Below are 12,309 nucleotides of genomic sequence, written 5' to 3' on the forward strand. Positions count from 1 at the left end.
CCTAAAGGTAAGTTTTTGGTGGTTTCTGGTGGTACTAAGTAGGCCTAAACTTCCTTATAAGTAATTTCTACGGGAATTATTACTTGGACAGACAGTTCCTGAACGTGAAATATCCTTTGCGGAACTTAGACCTTAGGGCCTTCTACCAAGCGGAAATTTCCAGCCAGGGCGGTTCATAAATTTCCCCAGGCTCATTTTGTCTCTGATAGGGCGCTAGTAATCTCTTCTTTTGGTGGGCCCTATCGTTCTTGTTAGTACCTTGTTACCTCACGCGTTTCCATGGTAACCGACCCTAAAGCCTAACGTGCCATAACAAAAAATCATTTTTTTTTGCCTCGGAAACTCTTTCGTTTTCGTTCCCCGCCTTAGATAGATAGCAACATGCTTGTGGAAAAATCTAGCCCAGCAGTTATTACTCTCTGCTGCTACAACTTAGTAAGATAACTACGCAGAACTCCCATAGGGAGCTGCTATAGTTTTTCCCATTTGACCAGTAACTTCGCGTGATAAAGTTAAATTACCTTTTACCATAAGTTTACGATAACCAAAGTAAAGCAAAATAAGAAATTTGGATAGTTGAAGAGATTTTAACTTCCAGTTAAAATATTTCACTGTTTAGTTAACAAATAAATAAAAATATTGAAGTTTAGGGTTAGTAAAAGGAAAGGTTTCAATGTTTTTTGTCATAATTATCCTTAAATTTTATCTACGATCATGTTTAAAATGTTAGAAACGTGGGTTTTAATGGTTTGAATTGCGCGGGAATTTACAGAGGGATGCCACAGCCCCACCTATGTTTTTTATTTATTTTTATTTTACTTACCAGCGCGATATTTTTGATTTTTACCTTAAGAGTCCCGCTGTGCCTGGAATTTTTATGTTCGTTCCAAGTCATTATTGTAGCCAGGATGGCGGGCTTTTTAATACTTTAAGAAAAATACTTAAAAAAAAAACACGCTCGTAAAAGTTCCATAGTCCTACCTAGATCGTAAATTTCATAATACACAATCCCGTTTTTGTGTTATTTTTTTTTAAACTTCACAACGTTTTTTTTATGGGATTTCATTTTGCAGGGATGTTTTCAACATTGTTTTCACCTAAAAACGTTTCATGCGATGTAAAAAGTATATTTCTATAACGTTTCTTTTTTTTTTATTAGAAATGTCTGTTAAGAGTGAGTGTTGTTAGGGTTAATTAAGCCTTTTTGATTGATGGATTTTGGCATCTAGGACAGTGGCGCCAACCAAAACCCTCATCTCTCGCGCCACCACACCACGTGAATTGACAGATGACCCTGTGGGCTGTGGTGATTGGTGGTGAAGCAAGGATCGACAGAAGAAGCAAAAGCAACCAACCAACAAAGAATAAATGATCTGTCTTGTCAGAAAAAAAAATGTTTATGACTTATGCTAATCTCATCACCTTCGTTAGGGGTTTTTTTTTTCGTTTTTATTTATTTTGTAAGTCTTTAAAAAAACCAGTTGTAGCAAAAGGGGATAATAGAAGAAGGATGACACTCTGTATCCTCTTAATGCTTTAGTTATGTAACGTCATTCTTCCCAGGCTCCCCCTTTTAGTTTGCTTTCCCGCTCATCAAACTACAAATGGGCATCGCACCGTAATGTGAATTCAATAGTTGTTTGGCCCTAAATCCCCAGCAATCATCCCACAAACCTCGTCTTGACGTGGGACAAAATGCACAAGTGCGTCTTGCCAAATATTTAAACGCTAATAGAGTAATGATGAGGGAACTATTTATCGTGTTTGTGATTCGGTTTAGTAACCTTGCTCTAAGTGTTCCGATGTTGGGAAGAGTGACGTTACACTCACCCAGCTTTGTGGTACACTTCTCTCGAAGAGAAGCATTATATACTTCTGGTTGTAGCAAGCAGAAGTTGATGAATGATTAGAAGTGTGTAAGAAATAATCAGAAGTATTGCTCTACGTTGAAAATGGATTCAGAAGGTTACCACTAGAAGTAAGCATCACTCATCACTGCAGAAGTCGATAATGTGAAGTAAACAATTTTTATTTTTAGGTTAATTGAATAATGAATTTATTTTTATAGATTGATAGTATTTTTTATTATGATTTTGAAAGGGTACATTGATATTTATCTTTGAGTAAACAAACTAAGTTTTTGCAAGTATTTGAAAGGTTTGCTACGATTTCTTCCCATGGCAACTCTAGTAAAAGCTCCAGTTTGTGAAAATTCTTTTGGACCTTCTACCGAATCCGCATCCCCTTGTGTCTCCAAATAAATATCAAAATTGACCAATAATTGTTGTATCTGACATGACAGGATAAATTTAGCTTGACCAGGATTATTAGAAACTCCTTCAACAGCGGCTACATTGATATCTCTTTCCAATTCCCATATTCCACTATCGGAACAACTAGTTTTTTGCCCTTTCCAATGAAGAGTTAGTAGAAAAACTGGCAGGACTTTGGGATAATCTGGTGATATTAAAACTAGGGCTTTCAAATTAGCGGAACCCCTCTCCAAAGTGATTCTATAGACCGGTATCTCTTCATTTATAACTCCGCATTCTTTTAGGGCTTTGCTAGAAGAGTGGTTTTCAACTTCATCCCAGGTTCTTAGGGACCATTCTTTAAATTTGCAGGATACTTTGGTGGGAAATTGGGACATAATTTCGGGAGGAACAGCTACGTTCTTTTGCTCCAGGGCTAGTAATTGCTTATGAAGGCTTTGTCTGGCCAATAATCTTTCTCTGATTGAGCTGACGCAAGTTTCAAAGAAAGATGCGCTAATTGAATGCTGTTTTTTAATGGGTATGCTGTTTATATTTTGAAAAGCGCTTGTAGAGGCTACATTCTGTTGGTTTTTATCATTATCCAAGCTGAGAAATTCCAATCCCGCTAATTTTTGGGCCCAAATATAAGGATATCCAACTTGGCTAATTAACGATTCAAATTTTTCAATCTTCAATTTTTCAAGAATGAAACTGGTTCCTGGATTAGGTGATTCTTTTCCAGTATCATTGGTAAATAGACAATCTAAGAGAGTTTGAGGTTGTAGAGCTTGTCCAGCTATTATCCCTAGACTGGTGTTGGTCTGAATGTCCGTAACTATTACAGTTACAACTTGTAAATGAAGCAGATAGTTGAATTTCAACTTTAAGGATATGTTTTGATCAGTTTTAATAGCCATGATGACTGTTAAGGGATGTTTGGCCAAGTATTTCTTTGAATCCGAGCCTCTTTTATCCAGTAAAGTCGCCCTTCTGTGTCTCTTCTTAGGGACAACCTCTTCTTGATCAGAATCTCCGCTATCTTCTTCTATTTCATCAGTTTTAGTTTGTAAAACTTTAGCTTCTTCTACGTTTCCATCAATATCGACTTCTAATAACTTGTCACAAGTTTCTTTGTAAGCATTACCCTGTACGTAAAGAACGTACAAGGGTCTGGGCAAATATTCCGCAGATCTGTGTTTCAATTCTGTCATTTGAAGTGGGACTCCTAATTGCCCGTGAAGTGGTTGGCTTGATTCAATTATGTTGTTTAATGTTGGGAGTAAACCATCAAGAATATCGCGTCTTTTTTCAATTTCTTTCAAGTAAACTTGTTTAGATTTTTCCATTTCTTCTAGTTTCTCCGATAACCGTTTTCTCTGTTCAAGTTCCCATTCTAATTGGGCCAATCTTTGTTGATGTGGATCATTTTTAGTAACATCGGGACGAGAAATTGATTCAGGAGCTTCTTTATAAAACTCTTCCAAAGAAACCAAATCAATATCTTCATCTTTAGATCGAAATTCGTGACATTTTGTAACTTCCTTCTCTAAGTGCATAACTTCGTAAAGAAGATTTTGCTGTTGCAAATGAAAGTTATCAACTTTCTGTTTAACTTCAATAACTTGATCTCGGTTACGTTTCCAACGATGTTTGTCTAACCTATTCAGTTTCTTTAACTCTAGGAACATCATGGATGTTTGAACCTTGAATTCCGCGACAGAATCATTATCATTGGATTTTTGTAGGTCTTTTATTTTTTGCAGGTTGTTTTTCATGTCCGAGACGATATCCTTGAAAAGTTGGTAATCATCTTCGGAGTTTCTTTTCTGGGCTTCTTCTTCTTCCAGTAAAAAGGGGTCCACCATGGTCAACGCGGGTGGTGCAACTCCAGAACTTCCAGAAGTTGCAGGGGTCGATTCTGCAGTTGGGCCTTTGCTGGTACGTTTAACCTTTTTTTCACGTGGTCCCGAAGGTTCTTCCTTCATTTTTTACTTTGATGTTAGGATTTAATGGTGCTTAATTTGATATTTAACTAAAATTACTTTAAATACTTCGAAATTAAGAACCGAAACTGTATTGTTATTGCGATGAAAAATTGAAAATGCGCCCGGCTTGAAGTTGACACCTTGACCTCACCTCATCGCCACCAAGCGGCAAACACTGTAAACACACATCGGCCGTCTGCACTCTGCCTTGTTGACTTGTTGTGTTGTCACTGTCAAGTCGGGTGTCCTTTTATCGGTGTTTATATTTTTAATTTTATTATTAGTTATGATAATCTGTTAAGATGGTAGTGGCCGATCAAAATAGAATCGCCGATGTCGTTTTTGTTGTAGAAGGAACAGCTAATTTAAGTCCTTATGTGGAAAGTTTGAAAGCAAATTATATTATTCCAACCCTAGAGTAAGTTACTAAGCCATGTTTGGTACCGTTTTGTTTGGTCTACTCTCAACTTCTCTGAGTGTAATTTTGATTTTTAATTATAAATTAATTATATTAAAGCCATTTTAATGGGGGACCACCCGATGACAGGGACTGCGGATGTGATGTAAAATATTATTTTAATAAAGTTTAGATGGGGGATACCTATGCCTAATGATTTTAATTATAGTATAATAGCACCCTTTATACACTGGTTGTGTTTATGGCTTCTGACCATGTACCTGAGCCAGCTACCACTTGTTTAATGCCGACTCCGAGTACCCATAAGTTTATGTCGGCTCTTGATAAAGTCCAGTATGTCTTTTATACCCTTAGTTTTATGTCAGGTTAGCAATCATTACAGTTAAATATTAAATTAAATTGTTAATTAAGGTTTATTGGTGGTTGTGGTGATGGTCATAGCAACATTGCTGAAGGTCTAAGCACTTGTTTGCAAGTTTTTGATGACTTTCAAACCTTAAGAGACAATGGGTATGGGCAATTTTAACCATTTACCCCAGTTTGAGGTTGTTTTATAATTATTGTGAACATCTATTAATTAGGGTTGTCACTCAAAAGCATTGTATATTAGTGTGCAATTCACCTCCGTACAGTAACCTACCCTCTTGGGAAAATTCTTCATATTCTGGGCTAGTTGTTGACCAATTAGCCGCACTTATGAATGAAAGGCAGATCAACTTTAGTATTTTGTCCCCGAGAAAGATTCCAGACCTTTTAAAACTTTATGAAAAAGCTGGTGGTGATTTACAAATGGCCATGACCAAAAGTTACGCCAAAGACTGTAGGCATTTGGTTCTGTTAAAAGGTTACCAATTACAAGGTATACGAATAAACAGATTGAAAGAATTATATATAGGCATCAAATTTGACACTTTTGAATATAAAAACCAACAGAAAGACCAATTAGTCCTCCACAATTAGAACCACGATCGGTAGCTTCAACTGGAAGCCCAGCTCCTTCTCAAAATCGAAGCCCTACTCCCGTCGGTTTGGTACCCTTATCTCAACCACCTTCAGTTTCTTCAGTATCAGTTGGAAATACCCAAACAACGGGTGGTCTAGTCTATACTCAACCTAACCTTTCAGGACAACCCATGCCTGGTCCTAGAGCCGGTATTAATACCCATCTTGGCTCTTTGAACCAGGTAAAAATTAAAAAAAAAACCATATTTCAAAAGTGTAACTCGCAGTTTTAGTTTTGTTAATGGTGTCATATTTTTACCGGTATTGAGAAGCCAAACCCTCCCAATGTAACCATTACCAACAAAGGCCCAACTATGGAAGGCATTAGACCCAGAGGTTGGTCAGTTTATGGTTTATAAATAAACCCGCAGGTCATTTATGTAAGATTGTAAATATAGGTGGACCTGTTGTTAGGATGAATTGGAACCAACAAACTGGTTCTCCACCGGTTTCAACTCCACCACCTTCCTTATTAGCAACACAGTTATCTATGGCCCCTGCTAATGTTCGTCAACCAATGGCTGGTGGACCTCACGTAAGGCAGAAGTGATTAACCCAAGTTGACCCCCTGTGTATTAAGGAAATATTCTTTAGCCCCAAGGTTTTCCACCCACTCAACAAAATTTCATGAACCAATCTGGTGGTGGAATTCGACCCGGTATGCCCCCAATGCAAGTAAGAGGCCCTACTCCTCAACAACAAGCTCAGCAACAACAAAACCAACAAGGACCCAATCCTATTCAAATTGGTCAGATGTCACCATTCCCTGGACCACCTCAACCTAACCAACAACAAAATCCCTTGGGTAAAGTTGGTCCTCCTGGGAACCCATCTGTCAATAACCCTCAGCTTGTTGGACAACTTAATCCTGGAATGCCTGGAGGTCCAGGATCCGTTGGCGGACCTAATATTCCAGGTCAGATGCCGCCTGGAATGAATATGCCTCCAGGTGTTGGTGGTCCCAATCAACAACAACAACAACAGCAGCAACAACAACAACAACAACAACAACAGCAGCAACAACAGCAACAAGGAATGATGGGAGCACCGGTTGGACCTACAATGTTCAAGGACCGGTCACCCATTTGGCATGGGAATATTGAATTTCAAGAAAAGGGACCACCAGGAGCTGCTAATACTAATAGAGTTTCTCATACTATTAATTGTACTATTTTCGCTAATGTCATTAATGGAGAAGTTGAGGTGTAAGTATAAACTAGAGACGCGCGACTCCTTATTGAATAGGTTAAAGTTAAAGTCCGCTTTGGTTTGTTTTTGTTGCAATTGTTTAGTACCAGCGGAAGTTGGCCTAGTACACTTTGCATTCAATTAGTTCCAAAGCAACTCGTAGTTATGGCGAATCTTTTTACTACGCTTAAAAATAACGCGAGGCACGTCGTCTTCCATTTTGGAAACGAAAATGAACGTTGTCAGAAGCTTATCAAAACTATGACGAGTGGTTTTGTAAGAAGAAATTATTTCTTTCTTTGTTAACACAAACCTTATAATAGAGTTAACGCGTGTTTTACAATCTTAAATTACTACCATCATACCTTAGATTGGAGTTATACAGTTTCCCCAACAAAGCGACATTCGCATTATGCTAGTTTTGTACACCCCTGACAAACGACTATTTTCGGGCATTATTGCAAACGACCAGGAGGGATTCTATAATGGAATGCGGCAAATGTACGAAAACCATCGTAAGCAACAGCAAGCCAAGCAACAAAAGCTTTTAGGAGTGAGTATTACCATCATCATCATCATCTTCTTCTCTACACACATTTTCCCCCTTAAACTATAACTTTAATTTTTAAACACACAAATTAAGGGGTGGTAAAACGTTTCATAACATTATACAGCACGTGCACGATTATTATTTTATTTTGCATGGTTTTTCTTCTTCCCTTTTTTTTTTATCCGAACAACTTTTAGATGCAACAACAACAACAGCAACAGCAGCCTCAACAACAACCTGGGCAACAGCAACCTCCAGTTTTTAATCAAAACTCAATTCCCAGTCCTTACCAGGTAAAAATTGAGTTCTTTGGAACGATTGATTGCAAAATGGTTTTTTTGCTATCTTGATTCCTTTTCTACCGTGTACATTTTCTTCTATTCTATTCTATTTCGTCGCTTCTAAATCAAATCTACATCTACACGTACTCCTATAAAAACTTTTTACTTTTTCTTAATTCTTTAGTGTGGGATATCGTATAATAATTGTTACTATTCGTTAGCGAGACTTAAAAAAAAAGTCTTCCTCTGATTGTTGCGTGTTGTTTTTTGTTTCCCCCGTCCATTTGTTGTTGTAGTTACAACAAATCTCTAGTGGTCAAGTTTCTGCTGGGGGAGGTATGCCCATTCCACCTCCTAACAACCCTAATAATCAAGGACTACTAATGACCCAAGTAGAGATTGTTTTCTTGTCAACTACGTAAGGGGTTTTTTTGGCTTTGGTAAAGGCTTATTTGTCGGGGTTTTTTGTGTGTTAGGCGAATCCCATGGGGGGTAATCCCAATCAGATGGGTGGACCTAGACCACCATTAGGACCCGGAGTTCAAGGTCCTGGAGGGCCGGGTGGGCCTCAACCTCCTCAACAACAGCAACAGCAACAGCAACCACCAAATCAACAGCAACAACAACAACAGCAGCAGCAGCAACAACAACAACCCGGTGGTCCGAACCAACCTAATGCACCTCAAGTTTCAGTTGGTGGAATGGTTCATCCTTCCATATCTCATTCGCAAGCTTCAAGATTGTCCATTTTGGAGCAAGAAAGGCAACAGAATCTGGTTGGTACATCAAGCAACTTTTATTACTTGATGTACCTTAATGCAGAGGCTTGGTTCTATTGCAGTTAAAAATCCAGCATTTGCAACAAACTTTGGAAGCTGCTCAACAAAAGGAATTGCAGCTTAAAGCCGGTCTTGAATTACAACATCATCAACATCAACATCCGCAACAAAATCTTCCTCAACATCAACAACAAACTTTATTAGAACAAAGACAAAGATTGCAGTTACAACAGCAACAAAGGCAACTTCAACAGTTACAACAGCAAGTTCAGCAACAGTCTCAGCAAATCACTCCCAGTGGAACAAATCCTCAATTGAGGAATTTGTTGCAACAGGTGATTATATTTCTTGTTTTCTTTAAACAGGTTTTGCCATTTTGGTTCCTGGTAATGTTTCACGGTTTCTTAGCAAAATCAGCAATTGCAAATGCGTCAACAACCTCCGCAAATGATGATGCAACAACAGGGACAAATCTCCAGGGGACAAGTTCCTTCTAATGTTGTGGGACAACAGGGGATGGGACAAATTCCTCAACAGGGTGGACAACAACAATGGGACGAATCAGGCATTCATTCCGTTCTCGATCTTATGTAGGAATGTCTTCGTTGAAATAAAAAACAACATATTTTATTTTTATTTTCAGATTAGTCAGAAAATGATCGTGTACACGTGTTATTTTTTTTTGTTTATCAAATTTTTTTCCTTTGTTTATTATACAATAATATAATGTACAATTTTGAAATAAAGGTATACTTATAAAATTAAAAAAATATAATATACAAGAAATAGGACTCTGAAATTAATTAGGTCTAATAAGTGCTAAGCCTAATTTTGTTTACATAACCAAGGCTTAGCCTGTGACGCTGTCAGACAGTCAGAGTCACCCACCGACGGTTAAGCCTTGGTCAAGCTGTCAAAATTACATTATGAGGGCCGTTTCGTTTGTTGAAAGATTACAATTCCATTTTAATGGAAATATTGCAAAAAATGCCCTTGTTTTGGGCGACGTTGACAACGATAATGTAAGTTAATTATTAAAGCAGTTGTCACATCATAATTGTGCTAAGCCTAATTTTGTTTACATAACCAAGGCTTAGCCTGTGACGCTGTCAGAGTCGCCCACGTGACCCAAGGACGGTTAAGCCTTGGTCAAGCTGTCAAAATTACATTATGAGGGCCGTTTCGTTTGTTGAAAGATTACAATTCGATTTTAATGGAAATATTGCAAAAAATGCCCTTGTTTTGGGCGACGTTGACAACGATAATGTAAGTTAATTATTTAAGCAGTTGTCACATCGTAGTTATGTATTTAAATTAAAATTAATTGAAGGCTAACGAACTGGTAGTAGCTAACATTGTCGGAGACCTAGCTGTGTTTAAAGGTCGCCAATGTAAACCATGGGCCCAGGCGGAAGATTTAGGAATGGTAATAATAATAATTAGTTAAATAATTAACCCATTATTATTATTATTATTTGAAGGTGAGTTTAATTAATTGTTTCAGACAACTTGCATTGTCATTGGAGACATATTTAATGAGAAGAAAAACTATCTTACTTGCATTAGTAGTGAAGGATGGTGTAATATATTTCACGTAAATGAAGATTGCCCTGTAAGTTTTTAAATTAATTTAATGCTTATTATAATTATTTTAAAACTTAATTAACACTATAGCTTAAAGATGGCAAAAGAAAACTAATCCCAATTCATACTCAAAGACTTCCAGCTAATGCAAAAGATGCTATATTAGCTGATATTGGTAATCTAATTGCAATTAAACTTAAGTAATTAATAAATATAACCTTAATCTAATTTTAGATCAAGATGGATGTGTTGAATTAATTTTAGGTTTGACAGATAGAGTGGTAAGAACGTACAGATGGGTTGATTTGGGGTTATCTTCCCTCGATCCCAAAGGAAAACTTGTTGGAATACATAAATGGGAATTTGTACATCAAGTACTTATTTTTTTATCCTCAACTTGTTTAATTAATTAATTATTAATTAATCCATATCTTAATTTAGATTGGAAGTATATCAGTAAATACATTATTAGATGGAAGCTCGAACATTTTAGTAGCCCAACCTGGGGGAACTTATGTTAGCTTGAAATGTTTGATAAATGAAGGAGATTTGGAGGAAGAAGAAGGTGGTGACTCAATTAACCCTTCATTTAATTCAAAATTAACTCGGGAATATCATGGATTGGCCTCTTCTCGAATGAGAAATCACAATATTTCATCAGAGATCCTCGGAGACATCAGAGGAGGCACAAAAGATGGACAACCTACGTCATCTCTGTTAGCTGTCGCTACTTTAGATGGTAATTAAATACATTGCATTTAATTAATTTAATTTTCAATTATAGTTAATAATATTAACCAATTATAAAGGCACATTAATGCTTGTTGATGGTGATCAAATTTTATGGTCTTTACAAGTTGATTATCAACCTTTTGCTTTAACTAAACTTGATTTAACCGTAAGTTTAATTTAATTTTATTCAAATTATTTTGTCTGTTAAAGTTAATTAATTATGTTAATTAATTTAAGGGTGATGGTTTCCACGAAGTGATAGCCTGCGCTTGGGATGGTCAAACTTATATTGTTAACCAACAAAGACAGTCAGTTAGGTTTCAGTTTGAAGAACACGTTTCCAGTTTTACAGCGGGAGTTTATAATCTCGATTCATCTACCGATATGCCTTGTTTCGTTTACGCTACTTTCAGTAATTGTATCTATCTCTATCACAATATTAGTCTTTCCGCCATTAAAACCCAAAGTTTTCGTGATATTTTGGATAAAGATAAAAATGTTACGGAGCTTTTGGAGCGATTAAATGTTAAAAAAGGCTCTGATGAAGAAAGGGAGTTATATCGGTGGTGTTTGTATCAATATCCGTCATTTTTAAAACAAATAGAACCCAATGAAAATGAATAATATAATATTTGTACATTAAATGCTATTTTTATTAATAAAACGTGAAAATTGTGCTTTAATTTCCCGCGAAATTTCGTGATTGGTAGATTAATGGAGCCACGTGCGGTCATGCGCAGTGAGAGTCAATTCTGATTGGCCCTAATTCAGCAGACGACAGAAAATCATTGTTCAACCCGACTGAACTCAGCCGGTTTGAAAATTTTTAAGATTTTTATTAGTTATATTTATCTGTTATTAGTTGCCTTATTAGTTTATAAATTAAAATACTCAAGAATCGTTAATTGGTCAATTAAATAAGTCAAAAACGAGTGGTCTTCGTCTTAAAATACGAAAAAATCTAATCTTTTAATTGACCTCGTGAAGGTGACCAAGGCTTAGCGGAACAATAGAAATTTTCCCACGTATTTTGAATCCAAGTTAGCTATGGGTCTAATTGGCCATAAACTCCGCACTTTTGTTAGGAACAATTTTAGACCCGTTAACCCCGTGCAAGCGAGGTTATGGAACACGCGTTTAAAGAGAGTATATTATTTTTTCGCTTGGAACTGTGCCGCTATTTGGTTCTATAGTGTTTTCATGCGGAAAGCTGATCCAACAGAAGAACCCTTGGCTCTTTATCATGCTAAACGAATGGGGTTAGAAAAAACTAATATTGTACGAGTAACACCTCAAGGTACAACCAAAACGACTGGTGTTGAAGAACTTAAAAACTTTGAGGATAAACAGGCCACCTTGACATCAAATTAAAAATAAGAAGCAACTTTTGGACTTTACTATGTGAAAACTACATGTAGTTAAAGGTATGGATTTGCAAAATAGGGATAGTACGTTAAAAATGTTTATTAAATGATGTAAGAGTATGAAAGTGTATATTATGTGAAATACAATATATAATTTCAATTGAAAGTTCA

At 36.7% G+C, this 12,309-nt stretch overlaps 3 protein-coding genes across 7 annotated transcripts; 2 read left to right on the forward strand and 1 right to left on the reverse strand.

The window, feature by feature from the left end:
* Positions 1–2,055: 2,055 nt before the first annotated feature.
* LOC149676984 (THO complex subunit 5 homolog A-like) lies at positions 2,056–4,416 on the reverse strand. Its single transcript, XM_089837924.1, has one exon. It carries the CDS (start codon positions 4,238–4,240, stop codon positions 2,114–2,116), a length of 2,127 nt encoding a protein of 708 aa, XP_089694050.1. The 5' UTR covers positions 4,241–4,416; the 3' UTR covers positions 2,056–2,113.
* Positions 4,417–4,435: 19 nt separating this feature from the next.
* Positions 4,436–9,115, forward strand: LOC149676985 (mediator of RNA polymerase II transcription subunit 25-like). 5 transcript variants are annotated; one of them, XM_089837921.1, is made up of 17 exons: positions 4,436–4,658; positions 4,758–4,803; positions 4,867–4,991; positions 5,070–5,168; positions 5,240–5,517; positions 5,592–5,842; positions 5,930–5,996; positions 6,059–6,195; positions 6,255–6,335; positions 6,414–6,865; positions 6,953–7,124; positions 7,219–7,401; positions 7,596–7,691; positions 7,976–8,071; positions 8,156–8,455; positions 8,521–8,793; positions 8,867–9,115. In XM_089837921.1, exons 1-17 carry the CDS (start codon positions 4,543–4,545, stop codon positions 9,050–9,052), a joined length of 2,958 nt encoding a protein of 985 aa, XP_089694047.1. In that variant the 5' UTR covers positions 4,436–4,542; the 3' UTR covers positions 9,053–9,115. The 5 variants fall into 5 exon arrangements, with proteins under 5 accessions (XP_089694047.1, XP_089694043.1, XP_089694046.1 ...); XM_089837917.1 differs by having other exon boundaries at positions 6,255–6,865; XM_089837920.1 differs by having other exon boundaries at positions 6,255–6,865; positions 8,876–9,115.
* A 245-nt stretch (positions 9,116–9,360) lies between these two features.
* Positions 9,361–12,309, forward strand: LOC149676986 (KICSTOR complex protein ITFG2-like). Its single transcript, XM_089837928.1, has 9 exons — positions 9,361–9,480; positions 9,550–9,724; positions 9,789–9,884; positions 9,963–10,070; positions 10,133–10,217; positions 10,277–10,416; positions 10,484–10,781; positions 10,852–10,940; positions 11,012–12,309. The coding sequence occupies exons 2-9, from the start codon at positions 9,629–9,631 to the stop codon at positions 11,396–11,398; spliced, it is 1,299 nt and encodes a 432-aa protein (XP_089694054.1). The 5' UTR covers positions 9,361–9,480; positions 9,550–9,628; the 3' UTR covers positions 11,399–12,309.

This window comes from Phalangium opilio, unplaced genomic scaffold, assembly GCF_054372755.1.
Source record: "Phalangium opilio isolate 3A_F unplaced genomic scaffold, DU_Popi_V2 ptg000045l_1, whole genome shotgun sequence".
NCBI lineage: Eukaryota > Metazoa > Arthropoda > Arachnida > Opiliones > Phalangiidae > Phalangium > Phalangium opilio.